At 48.9% G+C, this 22,809-nt stretch overlaps 1 protein-coding gene and 1 long non-coding RNA gene across 2 annotated transcripts; one reads left to right on the top strand and one right to left on the bottom strand.

The window, feature by feature from the left end:
• The first annotated feature begins 8,857 nt into the window (after positions 1-8,857).
• LOC138989434 (uncharacterized) lies at positions 8,858-19,418 on the top strand. The gene is made up of 4 exons (XR_011465747.1): positions 8,858-9,958; positions 15,086-15,207; positions 15,290-15,425; positions 16,857-19,418. It is a non-coding gene; the product is annotated as an uncharacterized lncRNA (long non-coding RNA).
• Positions 19,419-19,525: 107 nt separating this feature from the next.
• On the bottom strand, positions 19,526-21,567 carry MAGEF1 (MAGE family member F1). Its single transcript, XM_005909144.3, has one exon. It carries the CDS (start codon positions 21,335-21,337, stop codon positions 20,414-20,416), a length of 924 nt encoding a protein of 307 aa, XP_005909206.1. The 5' UTR covers positions 21,338-21,567; the 3' UTR covers positions 19,526-20,413.
• Positions 21,568-22,809: the final 1,242 nt, after the last annotated feature.

Here is a 22,809-nt window from a genome sequence, read left to right as displayed (position 1 = left end):
TTTCGCATGTGACTGTCCATTTGGACTTCTTGTTCAGGCTTGTGGAGACCTATAGACTCCCCAGCCATCCGAGGGCAGTCTGAGCTCCAGGTCCCTCTCTCATTTAAGAACCTCTGGGCTAATTCTGAAATTCCTCAGCCCCCACACCTCCTCTTATTACCTGCTTGGTCAGATTCCAGGTCAATGGTCCCTTTAGCCAGTCCAGCACCACAGTCACTAGCCATATGTCACCTGTCTGAATTGAGCACTTGTGGCCAGTCCGAATTGAGATGTGCTCTGAGTGCAAAATATACACCAGATCTTGCTGACTCAGTGTGAAAAGAGTAACATGAAATACTTCATGAATAATTTTTATATTGATAACACATTGCAATAGAGCTTATGGCTATATTGGGTCAAATCAAATATATTAAAAAATTAATTTCACCTGTTTCTTTTTAACTTTTTAACGTGGCTCCTAGAAAATCTGAAATTGTACCTCTGGTCCCCATTCATGGCTCACACTCTGTTTCTCCTGGATGATGCAGCTCTAGAGCATGGGCTGGGGGTGGGTGAATTTCAATGACCTTCCTAAATCTCTGCTTCCTTTTGTTTCAAATAGGCTTAAAAGTACCTGCTTCAGGTGATCATCACAACTCCGATGAGTTAACAGTTGTGAGAATGCCTAGTGTGTACGAGGTAACATTAACACATGTTGTTTCCTTTCCAGATCACATTTTCAAAACACCTTCTCGATCACTGGGTCTCCATTTGGGATGCACCCAGATTCACCTGGGAAGTGTTTTATAAAATGTTCCTAGGCCTGGGGTCCCTTTCTGGTTTAATTGCTTGGTGGGGCCTGGGCATTAGCATACTTTCAAAGCTGCCCAGGTGGTTCTTCTGCCTAGCCAGGGTTGAGAAGCCCCTGGCTTTAGAAGAGCTATTTGCTCCTTCCCTGCTCAATCCTCTGACCTCCTTGCTTTACATGCTTTTATCACTTGCTTTTATTACGTTACATGTGTTTTGTGCTACTTTAATTATAACCAACATTTCTGAAAACCTACCAAATGCCTGGCACTTTACATATATTCTCTCTAATCCTTCCCACAGCTCTGCAAGTAAATTAGATTAACCCCATTCTGCAGATGAGGAAGCAGGGGCTTAGAAAGGTTAAAGTAACTTACTTGTTCAATAAGTGGAGGGGAGGCAGGGGGAAGTACTCAACCCAGCCAAGTCTGACTCTGGAGTGCAAGCCATTGACCATGAGACTACACTGCCTTTGTGTTCAATTCTTCAGTAACTAGCTATAAGCTTCCAGGGACAGGGAAGGTTTCTTCTTGTTTGCGGAGGGACTCAAACAATGCATTCACTTGTGTTGTGTGCTGTGCTCAGTTGTGTCCAACTCTTTGAGACCCTATGGACTGTATCTCACTAGGCTCCTCTATCCATGGGATTTTTCAGGCAAGAATACTGGAGTGGATTGCCATTTCCTTCTCCAGGGGATCTTTCTGGCCCAGGGCTCGAACTCACATATCCTGTGTCTCCTGCATTGTAGGCAGATTCTCTACCCACTGAGCCACTGGGGAAGCCCAATGCATTCAGTAGGCCCTTTGATAAATACCTAATAAACTTCAAAGGACCTGTTGGAGAGCATCCCTGGGCAGGCTGATGGGCCAGAGGCCCACCTAGGAATTAGGCTGCTGTCCAGCTGTGGGCCAGTGTTCTCAGGGCTGCCCTCCCCAGGCAGGCCCCTAGCAAGTGCAGGAAGTCTATGGAAAGGACAGCAGGCATGTGGCAGAGGCTCCTCACTTTCCAATCTAACATTCTTCTATAATCAATTTCTCCTGGCAACTCTCTGGCCTGGAAGCAGTGTTGAGAACCCAGGCTCTGCAGGGCCAGGATGGCAAGGGGCCTGATTTGTGCGGCTCTGAAGTGGTGGCAGGTGCCCCAACCTCAGCCCAGCTGTGCCTCCCCTCTCACAGACCCCCTCCCCAACCTGCTGCAACCAAGGGCTTCTTGGATTTTCTGGGGCCAGCTCTGAGTCCATATCATCTTATTCTCTGCAAAACAGGCAGTTTATCAAAGGGTGACTAAATGTGATTCAAATTGTCTACTTTGGTTAAGACTTCAAATATGAACATGCTTAAATCAGGGGGTGGAAGCTTTACTTTGACCCATACAGTGGACTCCCCTACAGTTGTCCCAAAGGAGGACAGGCCAACTGCACAGTGACACGGGAAGGTGATTTTATGTCACAACAAGTGATGGGGGAAATCACTTCTGAAAATGGCATAAGCACAGTTTAAAAATTTTTTTAATAAAAACGGGGTGGGAGACCTGGGAAGGAATGACACAAGAATGTTGCCATTGGTTGTGTTATGGTGGTAAAATTATAGATAATTCTTTTTCTTGTATTTGCTAAATCTCCTGTAATACGTCTATATGACTTTTACAATAAGTAGAAAGAATTCCTTAGGGGTGATCCATCCCAACAAAAACCATAGGATTTAATCGTTACTCCTTTGTTCTTTGCCTCAGTCCAGGCTATTTCACCATCAATCACCCCTTCCTGAGATGGCAAGAAAAGAGGGGAAAGCTGGCCAGCCCCTGCCCTGGGGTGAGGACTCAGGCATCTTTCCCCACAGCCAGTTTGGGGGTGGAAGACTAGAGGGCTGCCTGTCCTCACTCCCACCTGCTTCAGGAGCTGGGTTCTTGTCCTCCATCATCAGGCCCCTGTTGCTCTGCAGTGAGCAGGAAGTGAAGTGAGAAGACCTCCTTCTGGGGCTCCCCAGTACCTCTCCTAGGTTTGGGGCCAAATGCTGGAGCAGGTCACTTTTGACACTTGTCCCAGCTGGGCACAAGGGCAGGGCAGCCCTGTGGCTTAGTCTGGGGTGTGCAGGCTTGGCAGGTGTCCAGAAGTGGAGTTACTAAGAGTAAACCATTTCCCCTCTCTTGGTAGGCTTTCTCCTCTCCCTGGAGTGGCTGGGGACCCCACCCTGAGGCTAGCCAAACTCAGCCCACCCTGCCACTTTGGGCTGACCAGACAGGCAGGCAGTGGGTAGAGTGGTTCTGAGCCATGGACTCAAGCGGGTCCTGGTTCAGATCTTGTCCAGCTTTGCTGCTAAGTAGATGAGCAACGTTGGGAAAATGACATCCGGTCAGAGCCTCTTGTGAAAAAGGAGCTAATAACCCCTGTGTGGCAGGGCTGTGATTAGGGTCAATTGAGAGAAAATGGATGGGAAACACGGAGACAGGCTCAGCAAACAAGAGCAGTTACTATGGGAGCCACAGAGCTTCGGTCTCCCTGGCCCCTCTTCAGCCTGGGGCTGGGGCAGGGGGTGGGTAGTGGGTAGTTCCTGGATTTGACCCTAAAGGATCAGTCCCTTTTAGTCTGCTCCTCTGGCCCTGCCTCCTCTGGCTTTGGGAAAGTCATGTGACTCCAGGCTGCCCACTTAGCCAACTCTGCTCCTCCCTCTCTTTATGTCTGCTCGCCTCTGGAGGAGTGAGGTAATCCCTGGGAAAGAACCTTGCTCCTCCTTGGGGGTATAATCACTGTCCTCTTGCTAGAGCTGGATGATGGTAGGGAGAGAGAGGGCTGGCCTCAGCCTGGCCCTCCTGCCCTGGCTGTGCCCCCTGGCATGTTTGGTCAGGAGACAGAGACTCTAGTCTCGAAGGCTCTGCTGGTGTTCCCCTGAAAACATCGACAGGCTCGAGGAGGGGCAGATTTCTGAGGGACAATGGCTATTTTTATAGTGCTTGCAGCACTGTAATAATAATATTAATCACTGTAATTATTATGTGTGGCACTGTAGCATTTGCAAAGCCCTTTCTCATACCTCATTTATTCCTCACAACAAACAGCCTCGTGGGATGATATTGCTATTATCCCCATTTCACAAATGAGGCCATTGAGGCCCAAAGAGTAAATGATGACCATAGGTGAGTGAGAAGTGATGGCTCCTGATTGCAAATTCTAGAGAAATATGGCAAACAGGAGCTCAATAGCTAGACCCCTGGGGATTTCTCCATTCGTTCTCAGTGCCTGCACACACTAAGAGGAGGTCCTTTCCGTTCTCTGTTCAGTAAAGTAAGTGAGAATCTGATTAAAGCAGAGGTGGGGAAAGCAGGGGGGGCGATGATTTTCCCCAGGTTGTGAGTATGAAGTTAACGAGTTGAGAAAGCAGATGCCTCTGTCCCATAGATAGTGAGTTGGCTGTACGCTGGGGGCCTGTTAGGCGGCCCCCACCGGTATACAACCCATCCCTTCCCACTGTGTAGCCCCAGCCTTGGAGAAGAGAACAAGGTTCACCTTTCTGGTGCATCCCTGGCCTTCAGGGGAAAAGAAATCTCTGGAAAGGTTTTCCAGAGAGCAAGACCCCCGTCCCTCACCACCCCCACCCCCGCAGCCACCACCACACACACACACATACAGTGCTCAGAGGGACAGGAATCTTTCCACTTGTCCTGGGCCTGGGTCAAGTGTCCACATGTCACCGACCTGCTAGAACAGGGCGGCATGGGGGCAGGCTTGTCAAGACCAGCAGAGAGCTGCTGGAAGCCAGCCCAGCGTCCATCCCCACCCCCACCCCAAACCAAATGGCAAAAACTTGTTTCAAGAGACTGGGGGGTTAAAGAAAAAGAACTTTAGACTTCCAAATTGCTGCAGTGGGTGTGCTACGGAGGATGCAGGAGGAAGGGAAGTCCCGACCAAGTGTCCTGAAGCTCGTCGTCAGTTTAGTTTGGCCACTGCCTGGCCCTGCACCTTTGCCGCCAGCCATGCGATGGTACTATTTTCAGCATGAGTGGCAGAGCACACACGTCCTCCACACAGTCAGTTGGTTTCCCCACTGGGAGGTCTTGGGGCCCCACCAGGGGTGGTCAAGCAGGGCTTCCGAAGAGTTCCTGAAAACTTTATGGCTCTTCTTGCTCCTCTCAGTGCCTCTCCCAGGAATTGCTCAGATAATAAAATACAGCATTAAAATAACAGTGACCATTTTATTGATCACTTACCATAGGCCACGTTCTGTGCAAGGCGTTTCATTTGCATTATCTGATGCATTCCCATTTTGTCCTGTTTCTTCTATACCCTGCTCTAGAAAGAAATCTACTATGTAGAGAATGAGTATATGGCTTCCTGTTCATTAAACTTGTGGCTGATGGATTTGTCTCTTTAAAAAAAACCTCCCCCTTCCCCCTCCCCTGCCCCCCAAGAAAAAAAAACCCACATTGTTTTCATGGGAAAAACAGACTTCATTTATGTTGCTTTGCTTTGCAAGAAAGCTTCCAGGAACCTCAGTGGGCACTACTTTTGCAGACATGTCACCTAAAATTCACAAGTATCTTTCTAATCCCAGCTGTTCTTCCCATCAGGGAGGCTGGATTTTAGAGTCCGTTTCTTTGGCTTTTCCCTCCCTTGCTCAGCAACTGAGGCCTTTCCTAGCAGAGTTGGAGCTGCAGAGGTTCTGGGTCCAGCCATGGACTGGTGGGCCATCGGGGACCTCGACAAGCCTCCCCTCCTAGCCACAGGGGCCTTGGGCTGCTGCAAGAGCTGCCAGGAGGGTAGAGGGGTGGTGGGGAGGGCTATCGGTGTAGGGTGGGAACAGGGGAACATTCCTCCAGCTGGTGGCAGGAGCTGACTAGCCAGAGGCCTTGTTCACGGCCCAATGCAGTGTGGCTCTTGTGTTTATGAGCTTTGTGAGATTTAGAGCATTCTGTATTAGCCACAGGTTTTTGGGGGTCACATCAAAGGTTAGAAAGCCATGGAAAGAGTTCTTTCCCCATGAATCACACTTCCCCAAACTGTAATTCTCTGAGAGGAGCCGGCTTGCTTTATGGAGCTGGCAGGAGAAAGGGGATCACAGGGGCTCCTGGAGAGTTTTCCTGAAGAAAAATTCTCTGGAGGGCTAGACAAAGAAATTCTCAGAGAGAAGCCAGAGGAGGAGAAAAATCCACTGGGACCAGGTTGATGGACCAGGGTTTGGGGGTTGGGATGATGGGGCAACAGGACTTCAGATGCCACTGGCCAGGAAGAACTGCATTGCTCAGCTCCAGGGCACACCCTGCCTTGTGCAGTACACGACCTGCACAGCCATACATAGCAACACTTTCTTTGCTCCCTCCTGGATAATTGGTTATATCTCTAATGGGCTCCCACAGAATCCTCTAGATAGTCAAAGAATATGATTATCATGTGCTTATCTGCACCCCATTCCCAACCACTTCCCAGTCGCACTTTTGGAAATAAGGACCCTATCTTCTTAGCCTTTGTTTTTCAGCCTGACTCAGAGTTTAAGCTCAGCAAATGTTTGTGGAATGAATAAACATTGTTGAAAGAATTCTTTTAGCATTTGGGGACTGGTATGTGTGCTGTGTGAGGGCTAACTCAAATATTAGGAACCAAGAAGAGCTTTGATTTCTTTGAAGAGAAAGTATTGGGTTGGTCAAAAAGTTCGTTCGGGTTTTTCATCAGATGGTATGGAAAATCCCGAACGAACTCTTTGGGCAACCTAATACTATCTAAATATATCCACTCCTTTAAGACCCAGATCGGCCACTGCCTGCTTTTAGGATGTCCCTAGGATGGATTTTTGTTCACTTAGTTCCTCCTTCATTTCTCAAACACTTATAAGTCCCTGTCTCGGGCACCACGATGGGGTGCCCTTGAGAAACCCACAGTCCTGATGGGGTGATGGACACACTGGCTGGTCATTACAATGGAGTGGTCAAAACTGCTGAAACAGAAGGGAAATGTGAGGTGTGGGCAGGGGCTGGTGAGCATACGTGGAGGGAGACCATCTTTGCTCAGCTCTTATCTACGCTTGGCTCTTCAGCACAGAGTTAAGTGTCTACTCCAGGGTCAAATGGCTAGTGAGAAGATCTCAAACCTGATTCTTCAACTCCATACCCTGTGACCAACTACCAGCTTTCTCTCTGTACTTGAGCCCAGGTCTCAATAACCTGTCCACTCAAAATCCCCCATAGCCTCACAGAGCCTCTTATATAAGAGGAGGCCTCAACCACAGCTATGGAGTTGATTCTTGAGCCATCCTGATGACCTGTCTGGGCCTCCTTTTATCTGTGGTTATCCTATTAACAATCCAGCTTGTTCCCAGCTCCACACCTATCTCGCTCAACAGTTTGCTGCTCTGCTGACCTACTTGGCAGCTCTCGTGCTCCCTGCTTTGTTCCCCAGGCTCTGCCTGGCAGTTGCCCTCATGGTGGATTATGGTGCCTTTGCACCCTCGGGCACCTGGCCTCCAGGTTGTCATGAGACACTGGGGGCTTCTGTTCCTCCAGGTCTGGGCACATCACACTTCAACACGCCTCCTGCATAAGACGAGCCCGAACAGAATCCCTGCTCTTGCTGCCCAATATCCTCAGCCAGGCTCCTCTACTAAGACTGTGCCTCTTTCCTAGGCTTACCAACCAGGCATTGCCTATCCCTGCCCTGTGGGCTGCAATAGGAGAGATGCCATGGGCTCCAGAGTCAGACAGACCTGGTTCAACTTAAGCACCTGTCAGTTTTCAGAGGTTCCTTAACTTCCCTGAGCCTTCTTTTTCCCTCTGTAAAATGGGAATATGTAGTACCTGCCTCACAAAAATATACATACAATCTGTACCTGGAACATGATGAGGAAGTGGGAGCTGACAGCATCTACTACTTGTAAAACTTTTTTCAAAAGCTTTTCATGTATCTAGGCTTTGGCTCCTTTGAGCACAGAGAGGTTAAATGTCTACTCCAAGGTCATGTGGCTAGTAAATAGGTCTCAAACCCAATCCTTCAGCTCCATGTGTTGAGACACCGCCCCATCTCGCTTCTGTGCTCAAGCCTCAGCTTTGATAGGCTGTCTAATCTATGGATCTTTTTTGACCCTGAGATGTACAGAGAAAGCCTGAGTTAGCCTATTTTACAGCAAGGGGACTTGGGCTCAGTGTTTAATAAGTGAGTTGCCCTCGGTCGCGCTGCTCATCATGAGGGAGCTAGGTGAGAACCACTTGATCCTGCATTCTGTGGCTTCAGAATAAATCCTTCCCATCTTTCTCCTCTACTGTCAGAGCATCCAGCCCTATTCTGAGAAAGCCCTCTCTCCCCACTATCAGGGTGTCTGAGTCCAGGCATCATTCTGGTTCTTTCCACTGTCCTAAGCAAATCCTTCAGGTGGAGAATGTTGGGAAGGACCCTCCAATGGCTCTTGGGGGCTGAAGAACACAGTGCCCAGAGCCCTGGGAAGGAGGATGCTGCTGGCTGAAATCCCCTCCTCAAGACCCCGCATCAGCCCAATCTCTGCTCTCCCTGCACCTCAGCCCCTAGCCAGATCAGCCTTGTGGCCAGTTGACGGCGCCGCCCAGTCCCCAGCCCCCAGCCCTGGGCTGCCAAGGTTGGCAGCCTCGTGGCCACGCTGCACAACTCTGCGCCTTTCCTCCTCAGTTTATTCCTTCCAGATACTCAGTTGCTGCTTTTTCTTTGGATCACTTTTCTGTGTTATGGTATTTCAGTTGTTTTTCCACTCCTTCCCCCACCCTCCTACCTTCCCCCCATGGCAGGATTCCTGAGAAGACTTGCTTTTGGAGAAAGCTGCACGCACATCTGCTCTCTAGCTGCAGGGAGGGCCCTGTCAGGGGCTCGGGTCTCAGGGAGCCACGCCACACTGGGCAGTGGAGGCCGGGGGGCAGGGTCCATGGGGCATGGCAGTAGAGGCCCGTGGTGGGCATGCTTCCTACAGCAGGCAGAGCTGAGCCTCAGGGCCTGGGGGTGCTGCCAAAGACCTGGGGCTGCAGCTCACCAGCTCCCTGGCTCTGCTGGCTGTGGCTGCTGGCTCGCTCGGCTCAGATCTGCGTATGCCAGACTTGAGGTGAGAGAGAAACCAGGAGCCTTGGAAAATGCCCTGGCTCTCCATCTTTTTTCGTTGGAACTTTTTTGTCAGTGGTTCTGAGGGGTTAGGGGTCTTGTGTGTGGTCGATGTGGGTGCAGTTGTGTGTGCTAGAGAGTATATGCTGGTTGCATGCAGGCTTGGAAGTCACAGAGCCTACGTTTGATTCCTGACTTCCCATCAAAGGCAGTGTGAACTTGGGCAAGTCACCATGAAGTGGGTGTGATACCATGCCTCCTTTTCAGCCTTGTTATAAGGGTGAACTGAGTTAATACATGAGAATACTTCCCGGCACATCGTAAGTGCTCAATAAATATTTTAGCTATCATTATTATATATGCATGAGGATATGTATGGAATTTAATAAATCTGGGGTGGTCCTTCTTGGACTTTGGAGTGTGAGAGTCACCTGGGAAGCTTGTTAAAAGTGCTGGCTTCTGGGCCTCACTTGCAGAGACTCTGATCCAGCAGGCCTTGGGTGGGCTCAGGAACTTACTTTTTAATCCAGAGACCCCAGTGGTGTTGATACACTGGCCCAGGATCTGCTCTGGGGTGTCTGAGTGAACAGACTCTTGGGACCCTGGGCTCCGGCACCTCCATCAGAACTGCTTTGCAAATGTCACTGGAGAACAGATAAAAGAAGGGTGGAGTGGATGGAGGCCCAGAGGTGGGCAGGAGCCATGCCAGGCAGAGGCTTGAGGCTCCAGGAAGGAATTAAGGTGGCTGGAGTTTTAGACACAGAATTGACACAATTCTACCGAGCGATTGGGTTGGACTAGCCTGGTTTACAAGCCCAGGGCACAGCAGATGGCAGAAAAAAAGAGGGTGTAAAACTGCAGTTAACTGAAGGCCAGGGTGGCAGGAGAGTCTGTGCCTGGACAGAAGCAGCAGCCATATCTGGAGGAAGAGAGAATCGCCCAGATTGAGCAGCTGTGTCAACTCCCTGCTCCCTTAGGCTGGGCATCTGAACTGCTGGCAGAGCAGCCAAGCAGGGCCTGATCTTCACAAGCTGATCACCTCACCAGCTATGCCAGGCTGTGGCTGGACTCAAGGGCACGACTTAGGATAAGAAACTGGCTCTGTCGACTCCTCTGTTCAAGAGCTTACAGGTTTTTGGTTTTTTTTTTTTAATGTTTTTCTCTTTCTCTCTTAGTAAAGATCTTTTAGAAAAATTCTTTGTTTTGAGTGAACTAAGAAAAGAAGGAGGTGGGATGTGATGAGGCTGCGGGGAGGGCTGGTTGCTGCTCCAGGGAGGGGTCTGGGGAGACCAGCGATGAGGCCGCTGATGGAGCAGGCCTGGGGTGAGGGGTGGGGGCACCTCTGAGACCTGGGGCCTCACCTGGGATCTCCTTTCAGACAGTGGATTTAATGTATTTAGTAAGTGTGTATGAAGGTGAGTGAGTGTGCTCATGTGTATGTGTGTAGGCATATCTGCACACAGGTGAGTATTCCATGCCTGTATGCTTTCGGTTCATTTAATGACAACCCTAAAATATTCGTTGAGTGTATACTATGTGCCCAGTCCCTGTTCCAGATGCCTGGGATACATCAGTGGACAAAATGCAATCCTTGCCCTCAAGGAGCTTACTTTCTATGGGGATTTTGTGTGTGCAGAGGGGATGGGTATATGTTTGTGTGTATGAGTCTATTGTGTACACATATTGAAGAAAGAAGAATAATAACATGTGAGTGCACAGGCACATCTGGGTCAGGAACCAGCTGCCATTTTCTAGGCATGTGATCCTGGGCAAAATATTTCACTTTTCTGAGCCTTGGTTGTTTTTTTTTTTTTTTTACAAAATCGGAAAATGATCCCTTTCTCTCATAATTGTTGTGAGACTAAATGTAAAAATACTTGGAAAGCTCTAGGCAAAGTACCTGATATATGATAGTTGCCAAATGATATTTTTTTATGTCTCCTGTGGAGTTGGAGGAGATATTTGTACGTGTATTGATATATAACAAGTGTGCATTTGTGTCTGGGCAACATGCCCTGTGTGTCCGAGAGGCTGAATGTGTGGGTTCTCCCTGAGTGGAACCTCCCTCGCTGGGGATCTGTCCTGTGGAGATATCTCAGATCTGGTCAAAGGTGATGCTGTTGCCTGGAAAGTTCCATTCCAAGACAGAAGGTCCTTTATAAAGCTGGGAGAGAAAGTCTGCTAAGTCTGGAAGCTCATGAGCTGACCCATTTCAGCCTTGGTTAGGTCTGTCCTGAGTCCTTCCAGCCTCAGTGCGACTGTGTGTTTGTACTTCTCTTTTTAATGCACGCAAAGACTCTTGGCCTCCCTGTCACTGACACCAACTTGCAACAACTTGCAGCTTCTGTTTTCCCACTTCCATGAGTCCCTGGCCATGCTATTGCCTCTGAACTTTCTTCTTATCCCCCAGATCATTTATTAGAAATATAATTAGGAAATGGGCCCAGAAGGCCACTCTGGGGGCAGGACTAAGTTTCTGTGTAAGCTGCTTGGGACTGCCAAGACCCTTGCTTTCAGCAAGAACTTGAGTTTGTCAAGCTTCTGCTCTCCTCCCTCTACACTCTCTCTCAAGGAGAAAGCCCATGGTTTGGGCTACGTCTTCAAAGAGACTCAGAGTGTCTACTTTCAGCCTCAGTGTCCCTCCTCTGCCCCAGCTCCAAGTATCCATCAGATATTCAACTGAGCAGCTGAGACTCAGGGTAACTGATGACATAGCCATTTTCTTGACCACAAACCAGCTCCCCCTGGGCATCCAGCTCTTCTAATGAATGACTCCAGCATTCTTCCAGACATGACAGCTTGAAGTTCTGAGTCATATCTCACATGTCCCTCTGTTGCATTTCCCAAAGCTGATCAGTTATCCAGTCATTTCAAGCTCGTCCCCCAGCCTGTCCTTCCCACTCTTGTTCCTGCTGCACCACTCCCCACGTCAGGCTGCCATCCACTCTAGCGTGGAGTGGCCTCCCTGCCTCCAGCCTCCCCCTTCACGACCAGCCAAGCCACCGTCAATGTGCTCATGGTTTTCCCGCAGCCACTGTCTCTCTCCATCCACAGCGCCCTCTCCTCTCCTCCACAAACTCTGCTTCAACCTAATTGGTCCCCTTATGGTCCCCAGGACACCGCACGCTCTTGCTACCTGACCTTAGCTGGAGTGGTTTCCCTTGCCTAGAATCCTTTCCTCCATTCCAACCTTTTACCTAAATTATAGCCATCTCTCATGGAATACAGCATCCCTGGCTGAGATGCACCCTATGGTTTTAAAAACATGATGAGGAGAAGCTGGGAAATGTGGAGGAAGGGAACTAATTGCTAGTGATTTGCATAGAGGTAGAGGATTTAATCTGGAGAAGGCAATGGCACCCCACTCCAGTACTCTTGCCTGGAAAATCCCATGGATGGAGGAGCCTGGTAGGCTGCAGTCCATGGGGTCATGAAGAGTCAGACACAACTTCACTTTCACTTTTCACTTTCATGCATTGGAGAAGGAAATGGCAATGCACTCCAGTGTTCTTGCCTGGAGAATCCCAGGGACGGGGGAGCCTGGTGGGCTGCCGTCTATGGGGTCGCACAGAGTCAGACACGACTGATGTGACTTAGCAGCAGCAGCAGCAGAGAATTTAATTTACCACTGGGGCAGACTTTTGCTTTGTTTTGGGAAAATCAACACCAATCTTAAACTGTGTAGTCACCGACAACGTGAGTGCAGATGTTCACTGTTCTGGTTCAGCAGTGTAAACAGACATGCCTTGGGAGACAGGGACTGCCTTTTTTTCCCTTTTTTTCCTAAGATTTGAGGAAAAGAGTTGTGGAGGAAGGGAACCTGAACTGGTCCCGGTGGAGGCAACTATTTTCAGCTGAAGTTTGGAGAGTTGCTTGTAAGACATTGCAAGCAGAGACAAGCAGGCTTCCTAAGGAGGTTGGAGAGGGCCTGGCACTGCTGCTTTGGGACCCAGGTGATATTTCTTGACACAGAGTTGGGGAGAAGGACACGCTGTCCACGCTGTGCACACAGAACACAGCATCCCTCTGGTACCCTGGTGGCCATCAGAGGAGGCAGCAGCCATGGATGCTAAGGACCCCCCAAGGGACCATCTCTGGCAGACGCTCCTTTCATGGGCCTCCATAAGCCCCACATGGTCACTGCTGTGGATAGATGGACTTGTGACATCCTTTGAGATGTCCCACTAGGAACACCCAGAAGTATTTGAGGACATATTGCCTGGAGTGGGGCTCAGTGTCGTGACTCATTTTGTTAAAGTAGCAACAAATCATTTCTACCCTTGGCAGGTGAAAACTAAATACACTAGAGACAGATAAAAAACTGTACTGCCCTGTTAACTGTGGTTGCCTCTGGGTGCCAGTGTTCTAGAGAATCCATTTTCTTCTTTATATTTTTATGGAACTCTCCAAATTTTCCACTACAAGCACTTATAATTAGAAACACAAACGCTACATATAAGGAATATTTTCTCTTTCCTTCCCCTTCAGGGCCCAGCGGAAGGCCCTGCTGCCTCAGGCTGCTGTGGTTTCTTCCTCTGCTGAGCTCCGAGGGTAACTCTTAGGTGCAGATCTGTGTTTATTCATTGTTTTAGGTCCTTGTGCCAGCTCCTTGAGGAGAAGGAACACTCCTACTTCTCAGCCCTCCCCCATCTCTCACTCTGCTTGTAGGAGCTACTTCTCAGAAACCGCCTGGCCTGCTTCCACCCTTGGCCTTCACACTCATTGTTCCATCTGCTGGCACCCCCTCCTCCTGGGTCCCCCGACTCAGACAGCTTGTGGGCTTCCTGCTTCTCACCTTCAGTTTTGACTCAAATATCTCAGTGGCGAGGCTTTCCCTGAGCAGGCTGTTTAAAATCGCACACCCCCTTTCCTGCTTTGTTTCTCCCTGCAACGTAGACTTCCATCCACCATGCTGTGTATCATACTTCCTTATTGTCTATCTCCTCATACTGATCTGCAAGCTCTAGAGGACAAGGATTTTTGTCTGTTATTCTCTGCTGTAATCTCACCACCAGGATGTATGTACAGAAGATAAGTGTTTGTTGCAATGAGTGAACACAGTTTATAATAACACTAGTTCCCATGTGGCAGATCTTGTGCGAAGTGCCTGGTAATCCCCTCCTTCAGGCTTCATGGTGTTTTGAAGTAGGTAGCTTTATCTCTCGGAGAAGGCAATGGCACCCCACTCCAGTACTTTTGGCAGGAAAATCCCATGGACGGAGGAGCCTGGTAGGCTGCAGTCCATGGGGTCGCTAGAGTCGGACATGACTGAGCGACTTCACTTTCACTTTTCACTTTCATGCATTGGAGAAGGAAATGGCAACCCACTCTAGTGTTCTTGCCTGGAGAATCCCAGGGACGGGGAAGCCTGGTGGGCTGCTGTCTATGGGGTCGCACAGAGTCAGACACGACTGAAGTGACTTAGCAGCAGCAGCTTTATCTCTGTTTGAAAGATGAGGAAACCAAAGCTCAGAGAATTAGGTCCTCAGCTGAAGGCAGACAGGAGAGCATGGCAGAGTGGGGTGAAAAGCGGATCCGTCTGCCCTGGGGCCCAAGGACGTGCCATTGTAGGAGCCCTCTCTGGCCTCATGGCGGCCCCTCCCTGTGCTGACACCCCTCTGCATCTTGGGCACCAGGTCCCCCACTGCAGGAACCACAGTGCTGCTGCCCAGAGCTGGCATTCCTCCAAATGGGCTCCCCTCCCAGTCTGGGTCCCTTCTGGTGACCCTGCAGTCAGAGAAGCCAATTTGTTCCTCCTGTTCCTTACTGACTCTACTCTGGGTGCTCTAGGTAATGGTATAAAGGAGCAGGCCCAGAGGTTTTCTTTCTTCTCCCGCAGCCCCATTTTCCCAAAGGGAGCTTGGGTGCTCCCTGAGAACCTTCTGCAGACCAGCAGGGTGGACTAACAGCAAGAACCAGGAGATTCAGGTTCAACTTCTGGATTCACAGTTCACAAGTTATGTCATGACCTTGGGCAAGTCACTTAACTTGTGCACTGACAGCATGAAAGAGATTATGCCTTCCTTGTGGTCTGCCTACAGTGTTGCAATGACAGCTAATGCAGAATCTGCCTCATGGGGCTGTTGTGTAGAAGTGAAGTGAACGTGGAAGTCGCTCAGTCATGTCCGATTCTTCGAGACCCCATGGACTATACAGTCCATAGAATTCTCCAGGCCAGAAAAATGGAGTGGGTAGCCATTCCCTTCTCCAGGGGATCTTCCCAACCCAGGGATCAAACCCAGGTCTCTGGCATTGCAGGCAGATTCTTTACCAGCTGAGCCACAAGGAAAGCCAAGGGGATGCTTACTTGCCTCGTGGTACAGAAACAAGATTCGTCCCTGAAGAGCCACTGACTTGCCACGTGCATGCCCTGCTAGAGGGTGGGTATTGTCTGAGTACTGTCACAACAGAAGTGAAACAGGCCAGTGGCTTTGTAAGACTCACACAGCCTATGAATGACAGGTGATTCTTGCACCAACCTGGCAGCTGTCTTCCAGGACCCTGAGGATTTACCCCATGTGGACGTTACAACTGACCATCACAAGCCGAGCACGAGACAGGATGGAGACTGGTGAAAAAGGAGGAACGCCTTCTGGAGGTCAGTCTTCAGGTCCTAGGATCAGGGACAGGGATCCCCATACCCCAGTTCTAGTGCCCCAAACCCTGAGGGGTCTGGGAGATCTTGCCTCACCTCTCTGGACTGAGACATGGAAACCTGGGTGGGGCAGACTCTGGAAGGCTTCAGGGGGTGCTGCCTGAAGGTGGGGGTGGAAAGCCCCATGTCCCTGGAGAGGAGGAGTCACTGAGCAGGTTCTGGGAACATGGGATCACCCAGCGCACTCCCCACCCAGGCCCAGAGCTCTAGGGACGCAGGTTCTCTGAGCAAGCATACTCAGTCCCGGGGCGCCGGGGGGGCGGGTAAGTGAGGGGGGCTTTGATTGAAGTGGTGAGTTTTATTAATGGTGAATGGTGAAAATGGTGTGTTTGCATATCTTCTTAAAAGTTCTGGTACGATTTAAAAATGATTGGTTCATTATCCACTTAGCAGAAGAATAATTCAGCAGAGATGATGAGGTGGCGGGGGTCTGTCAGTAGTATCCCGCCTTGATGAGCACCACAGCCAGGATGCCCAGGAGAGTGATCAGCAGGAGGCCGAGTCTCCCATTGTTGAACTGCTTCAGGAAGAAAAATTTCATCCAGTTCACCTTCGACTGGCTGTTGAGAGGGTACTGGAGTAGACAGGGAGCCAATTTGGTTATCATCTCGGTTATCATCTTAGCACCATGCCTGATAGATAAGGCTTAATAATTGTTGACTGCTATTGTTATCAGTGGCGACTAGCCTGGGAACTGGGCAGGGTCTGCAGTCAGCTGGTAAGATGGGTCATGGGTGTGGATTGTAGCTAACCATTAACTCTAATCACCCACTAATCTTTCCTAGAGTTTCAGTCCTCAGAATTTGGAATTCCTTGTTCAAGGTCACATAGTCATGACTTTTAAAAGGCCCTGATTGGGACACTTTTCAGAACACCTAACCTCTTTAGTCAGTACACTATATTTCTGCTGGGAGGTAATTGTTGCCATCTCTGCTGGGCTGCACAATTTGAGGACTATTTTGCACAAGCATCAATTGCCACCATAACCAAGGCATGGAGCATAATTATCTCAAGTGGAAATTGTGATTGAGCCTATGAATTGAGGCCTGATTTACAGGGGCTGTGAATGAGCTGCCACCTCCAGAGCCCTTCGTGACTGTTAGATGTTGGGGCTGTAATCAACTGGAGCCTGTTTCCAAACGCCCACTCTTCAAGTTCCAGTGGGTCAAAAGTCCTGACTCCGCTGAATGTCAAGATCCCTGCAGAGTCTGTGGCAGAACTGAAACTTTCCCATTGTCTAAGACTTGATTCACAGTTTTCAAGGGACTTCTCTTTCCTGGCTTTGTTACCTAGTTGTGGTAGAGTAAGTATGATCTGAAGTAATCCATCTGCTATCACTCTCCTGACAAAATCTCTTTGCTCTCCCACCCACAGTTTCACCCAGGAAGATCTAGTTCTGTTTGTGCCTGAAGGGAAAGAAGACCAGGGATCCCAGCCTTCCTTCTCCCTCATGTGAGTGACCGTAATCCATGGGGGAATTCATCTCTTGCCCTCACCATGGCCAAGGTCTGCTCTACACATGGGCCCAGAGGCCACACTTTTAGTACTTCGGAGAAGCTGATGATGGCATCTGTGACATGGGAGGTCTTTCATCCTGAGGCAAGGGTATGAGTTCTGCCAGCCCTCTGTACCATCTGGAAGCAACGTTGGGACTATTTGCAGGTTCACAAATGGTAGATGATTGTTTCATGGCATGAAAGACTTAATTTGAGCCTTAATGGAGAGAGCAGACTAACGAAGATTGAGGAAACATGGCCTATAAGAACAAAACGTGCGGAATTTGAGTAAAGCTACACATTCTACACATTGTGGTCAGCACTCAGAACACTGTGGGTAGGCAGAGCTGGAACCAATGTCCACAGATAACTCTCCAACTTTATTTTAACCTCCTTTTTATCTTCTCACAGACCAGTCTTGTCCTAATTACCTTGGTTATACAATCCTTGTTTGCATTTCCAGAGAGATAGCCATGTTTGCAAGAAAGAACGTAAGTCCCCAAGTCTGAAAGGAGTTCCAAAAAGAAGGAAATGTGTAACAGTGAAAAGCTGTGGGGTTTTGACTCAGTCAGGCTTCAGTTCCAACCCTTGTTATGTCATATGCTATCTATGAGAACTTTATAGCTTCTCTGAGTTTCAGTTTGCACAGTTCAAAATGGAACAGATAGCATCTATCCTGTTAGATTGTTATAAAAATCATTAAAACATATGTAAAGCATTAAAAAGCTGGCTCATATTAGGTATTGAATAAATGGCAAGTATTAATATCTGTAAAATGAAGGTATTTCATAATACCAAACTTTGCAATATGGTGGTGAAAAGGAAAGGGGAATGCTTTTGGCCTGTAGCAGATGTCTAATAAATGGTAGTTGTTAGTCCTGTCTTGCCATGAACTATACTTCTGCCTTTCAGCAAAGTCTGCTGCTGCTAAGTTGCTTCAGTTGTGTCTGACTCTGTGTGACCCCATAGACGGCAGCCCACCAGGCTTCCCCATCCCTGGGATTCTCCAGGCAAGAACACTGGAGTGGGTTGCCATTTCCTTGTCCAGTGCATGAAAGTGAAAAGTGAAAGTGAAGTCGCTCAGTCGTGTCCCACTCCTAGAGATCCCATGGACTGCAGCCTACCAGGCTCCTCCGTCCATGGGATTTGCCAGGCAAGAGTACTGAATTGGGGTGCCATTGCCTTCTCCGAAAATCACCTCTACTGCCAGTGAAATGGGAAGTATTTCTATTCTACTTATCCCATAAGGATTGCAGTGGCAACTGGCGTTAATTACATGTGCCTCGTTTTGATTCTTGCAGTTGTGATAAATAAAATCACATACAATATATCGAAACCCAGACATGGGGCACAATGTACTAGAATGAAACACACTGGGAGGCAAGGGACTTGGGTTCTTGTCTTGTTGCTATCTTTTGTCAAGTGACCGTAAGCAAATCACCAAGTAATCAGACCCTCAGGTACAGACACTGCTGACCTCTCAACAGCTGTGAGAAAATACAAATGTGAGAAATTATCACTATTATTCCTTGAGGGTAAAATCAGTTTTCCCTTTTCATCTTTGGAACCCAGCAGAGTCCTTGGCATATAGTGGGCACTCAGTACTTTTGTTTAATGAATTTATATTAATAAACTGTCCAGAAGTCATAATCATTAGCAAACTTTTTTACCCATAAACTTACAGCTTTTGGTCTCACTGTGATTTTTTGGATCCCTGGGCTTTTATCTCAAAGTGTTTGTATTCCATGCTAACCTTAACATACTCAGATATGTTATTCAGGTCAATGGAAAGTGCACACACACAAAAACTGGCAGTAAAGAAAGAAGGAAGTGGGTCTTCCATATATGGCAGCTGTAGGGGCCAGCATCTCAATCCTCCTACACCCAGCTCTAGTTTGGTTACCACTCATCTAGATTCCTTATTCTTCGATGTACCCATCCTATAGGATTCATCCTCAGAGTGAAGGTGGTGGGCACTGCAGAGGCTTGAGCTGCTTTTGTTGATGACTCTTCATGTGTATTAAGAATGTGAAAGATGTCTACAGTTCTCCTAATGGGAGATAGCAAGTGGAAAGCAGCAAGCAGAAACACTGATGAAGGTGCTGGGCTTCCTGGTGCCAAGGGAGAGATCGTGAAGACTTCTTGGCAGTAGTGGACGTCATACGTACCCTCCACCCTACACACTGTTCCAGAATTGTTATAGTGCTTGGTCCCTGAGGGCTTTGGTAGAAGAGGAAAACACATGAAGATTGAGAGAAGGGAGATGGAGAAGACCAAAATGCCAATAGACACCATCATGTATGCACTGTAATAAAGTGCCCTCGGCCAAGTGCACTGGCCAAAGGCGGCTGTTTTCCAGATCTGTTATCTATCAAGTCATCCCATGTAACTCAAGAGCATCTTAAGTAGTCATTTTTAATACCATCTCCTCATTGCAACTTCTTTTCCTCACCCCCCTTCATGCCCCCCCCTCCGCCCCGCGGTCTCCTCCCACCCTGTCTTTTCACCTTCCCTACACTGAAGTCCCACTAAAGGTAATTTCAGGCAAGCCTCACCCAATCACTCCAGTGGGGCTAGGTGTCTCGCTGCAGCCTTCAACTCACTGCACTGTAATTTCTGGTTTATTTATTTACTGTCCAGCTCTGAAGAGTAGGACCTTTATCTTGCTCAGCATGTATTAGTTGCTCAGTCATGTCCAACTCTGTTGGATCCCACGGACTGTAGCTCTCCAGGCTCCATTGTCTACGGAATTCTCCAGGTAAGAATACTGAAGTGGGTTGCCAGTCCCTTCTCCAGGGGATCTTCCCAGCCCAGGGATGGAACCGGGGTCTCCTGCATTGCAGGCAGAGTCTTTAACCTGAGTCACCTGGGAAGCCCTTTAATTCCCAAATACCCCCAACAGTGCATCACACAAAAGATGCTTAACAAATGTTTATTACGTGTACCAGGTTATACCTCTAATTGCATGCCCACCCCCCACCACCAGATATTATAAAAACTAAGCAGAGTTACATGTCAGCCTTTTTTCTTTATACAATAGACAAAAACTGTTAGAAAGCTAGATACCATTCAGCTATTTTTTCCCCCTGGTACCAGATCATTATACTGCTGAGTTCCTTCAAATTATTTAAATACATCATTTGGTGCTGCATAATTTGTTCAAGACCACAGAAGAAAATGTAAAGTTTTTCAATTCATTTTACAAAACCAGCAAAAATCTACAACAAAATCCTACAGGAAAAAGTAGACGAATTTCATTTATAAACATCAATTTAACAGTATATTAAACACAGCAAAACTGAGCAAGATACAAAAACTAAATTCTAGTTACACGAACACAAATGCTACAGAAATAAAGACCCTCTCCCCACCGAGTCTACTTATGATGCAGACGGTAGCTTTTATATCCCCCCCACCCCCATCCCTAGCTGGCCCTCACCAGAGGTGGGTGCTTGCCCTAGCCCTCACACTTGCCCCAGCTCTGGCCCTATCAGCCTCATCTGCCAGGGCCTCACGGTACTGCACTGGCCAGTGCTGGGGTTCTTTCTTATGGAGCTTGGCCACGAACCCCAGGACTTTCATCTTGCTGGTTTCCAAGTTGCTTCGGGGACCCCAAGAGAATTCACATTCCGGTGGGTTGGTGTGAGGCACACGCCTGTAATTGAGGTATCTCAGCTGCACGAAATCTTCCATAATAAGCCTCTTCGGGTACCCAAAGAGGAAGTGATACTTTGAGGGACGCACGCCCAACCGACGCAGCATCGCCCAGACCTGTGCCTCTCTGGCGCTATTACCTTTCATGTAGATAAGGCCCAGGATCATCATTAAGAGACCCAACCTGGGGCCATCTCCTCTCAGAGCCTCCTCCTCATCCTCAATAGGTTTTAGTTTGTTGATCAGGATGTAAGTGTGGTGCTTGCGGTCAAGCTGTTTCAGCTCGAAACCGAAGACATACCGCAGATGCTCTGCGGCCCTTGCGATGATCTCAGGGAACAGATCCTTTAAGTCTCCGATAACGTATTTCACCATCTCGGAGCGAGTGATGGGGCTCTTCTTCCTGTCCTTCAACAGCAGAAACTGCACCAACTCGGCTACCGTCCGATCCAGACGGCGGCAGGCTCTACGCCGGGCCAAGGTTTTGGCTGCCAAAGCCCTCGCGCCTTTCGGGGTGAGAGAGGGTTCTGTAGCCCCCTCCTCCCTTACAGCGCCAAGGTCCTCCTCGGGCCTCTCCTGCAGGAGGGGGCTCGGGGCCATCTCCTGCGAGGCGGTCAGAGCCTGGGTCTCACCGTCATGGCTGCCATCCATCTCCCTCTCCGCCTGAGGGATGGGGAGAGCCCCGCTCTCGGGTTTCTGCAACATGTTTTCGGGTAGGCAGGTGCAGAGCGCGTACGCGGGCCGCGGGGTGTGCGAGCCGCTGCACAAACCCCGGTGGAGGGGTTGGACAGCGGCTAGGGCAGCTGCAGGAGGACTAGGAGAGGTGACACGGGGTTTTGCGGCTGCTGGGCTGTACCGCAGAAGGCTCGGGACGGTTGCCGCGGCGCGGCCACCGCGCAGTCTCAGTGCGCACTCGCTTGCCGACTTGCCAGACTTCTTCCGGCCAACTCAGCCAAGATGGCGGCCCTGAGGCCGCGCGAAGCCCGTCCTCTTCCGGCTCCCGCTTGGGTAGGAGTGCTCACAGGCTTCTCAGGATGCCCAGGCTGTGGAGGAGTCAGGGCTGATTTTTAGTCTGACAGGCTGGAGGCGGGAGCAACCAGACTATCCTAAGGTTTCAGTGTAGAAGGATGAAATAGGGATGGAGTTCTAGCCACATCCCTTCAGCAGGTGCTTATTTCTAAGTGCGCTTGTCTAAGATTTTGAGTGATTTACTGTGTCACAAGTGCGGTCTGCATGGAGGTGAAGCCTGGGAGATAAGGCTGTGCGGGACAGTTCGTGACAGACCTTGAACACGATGCTCGAGAGATTGAAATCTGTTTAAACAGGGGGGATTTAAACTAGGGAGTGCCCGGATAGGATCTGTATCATCTAGTCTCTCTGGTGGCCCTGTGGAATATGGATTGGAGAAGTGCTGACCAAAAGCTGGGAATCCAGCTTGGAGTATTGGCATTATTATAGTGCAGAATAGGAACTGAGATGTGGCCTGTCTTGTTCATTGGCATATCTCCAGGGCTCAGAACAGTGCCCAGCACATAGAGGCACTCCATAAGTATTGTAAAATGGATGACAAGAGGGTACGGATAGCAGATTCTACAGGAGTCAAAGAAGATGATAAAAGATATATCGAGGTACAGCTGGCAGAAATAGTAACTAACTGGAGGAAAGGGGAGGGGTTTTGTTTTTAACCTAATCAGACTTAATTACTCCTATTATTTATTTCTTTTTGCCTGCTCTACTCTGACCTTTACCAGTCTGTCTCCCAACCCCCTTTCTCTCTCCAGCTCCTCCTCCCTCTTCTTCCTCCTGTCTCCTCCCCCTTCCTCCCCTCCCTTCTCTCCCTCTTCTCTCCTTTCCTCCCCTTTCCTCCTCTTGCTCCACTTCTCTCTCTCCTTTCAAGCCTTCCTTAGTTATTTACTGCCATTTCAGAATCACCATAGCAATTTGTATTTAACGTAGGCCTTATTGTGCTCTAGGCTCTGTTCTAACCATCATTCAAATATTAATTTGTTTAATTCTCATTAAGGTAAGTACTTTTATCACTGTCCCCATTTTATGGATAGGTCTTTTCTATGGGATTTGCTGTTTACTAGCTATGTAATCTTGGGCACATTACCTAAACTTCCTGCCCCTCAGTTGCCTTGTGAGTAAAATGGGCATAATGGTAGAGACAACATTGT

This window comes from Bos mutus, chromosome 1 (genome assembly GCF_027580195.1).
Source record: "Bos mutus isolate GX-2022 chromosome 1, NWIPB_WYAK_1.1, whole genome shotgun sequence".
Lineage (NCBI taxonomy): Eukaryota > Metazoa > Chordata > Mammalia > Artiodactyla > Bovidae > Bos > Bos mutus.
Note: the sequence above shows the minus strand (reverse complement) of the source record. Positions and strands in the feature narration are given on the sequence as shown.

Excerpts from the sequence above, each read along its gene's own strand:
- MAGEF1 (XM_005909144.3), bottom strand. The coding sequence starts at position 21,337 with ATGTTGCAGAAACCCGAGAGCGGGGCTCTCCCCATCCCTCAGGCGGAG.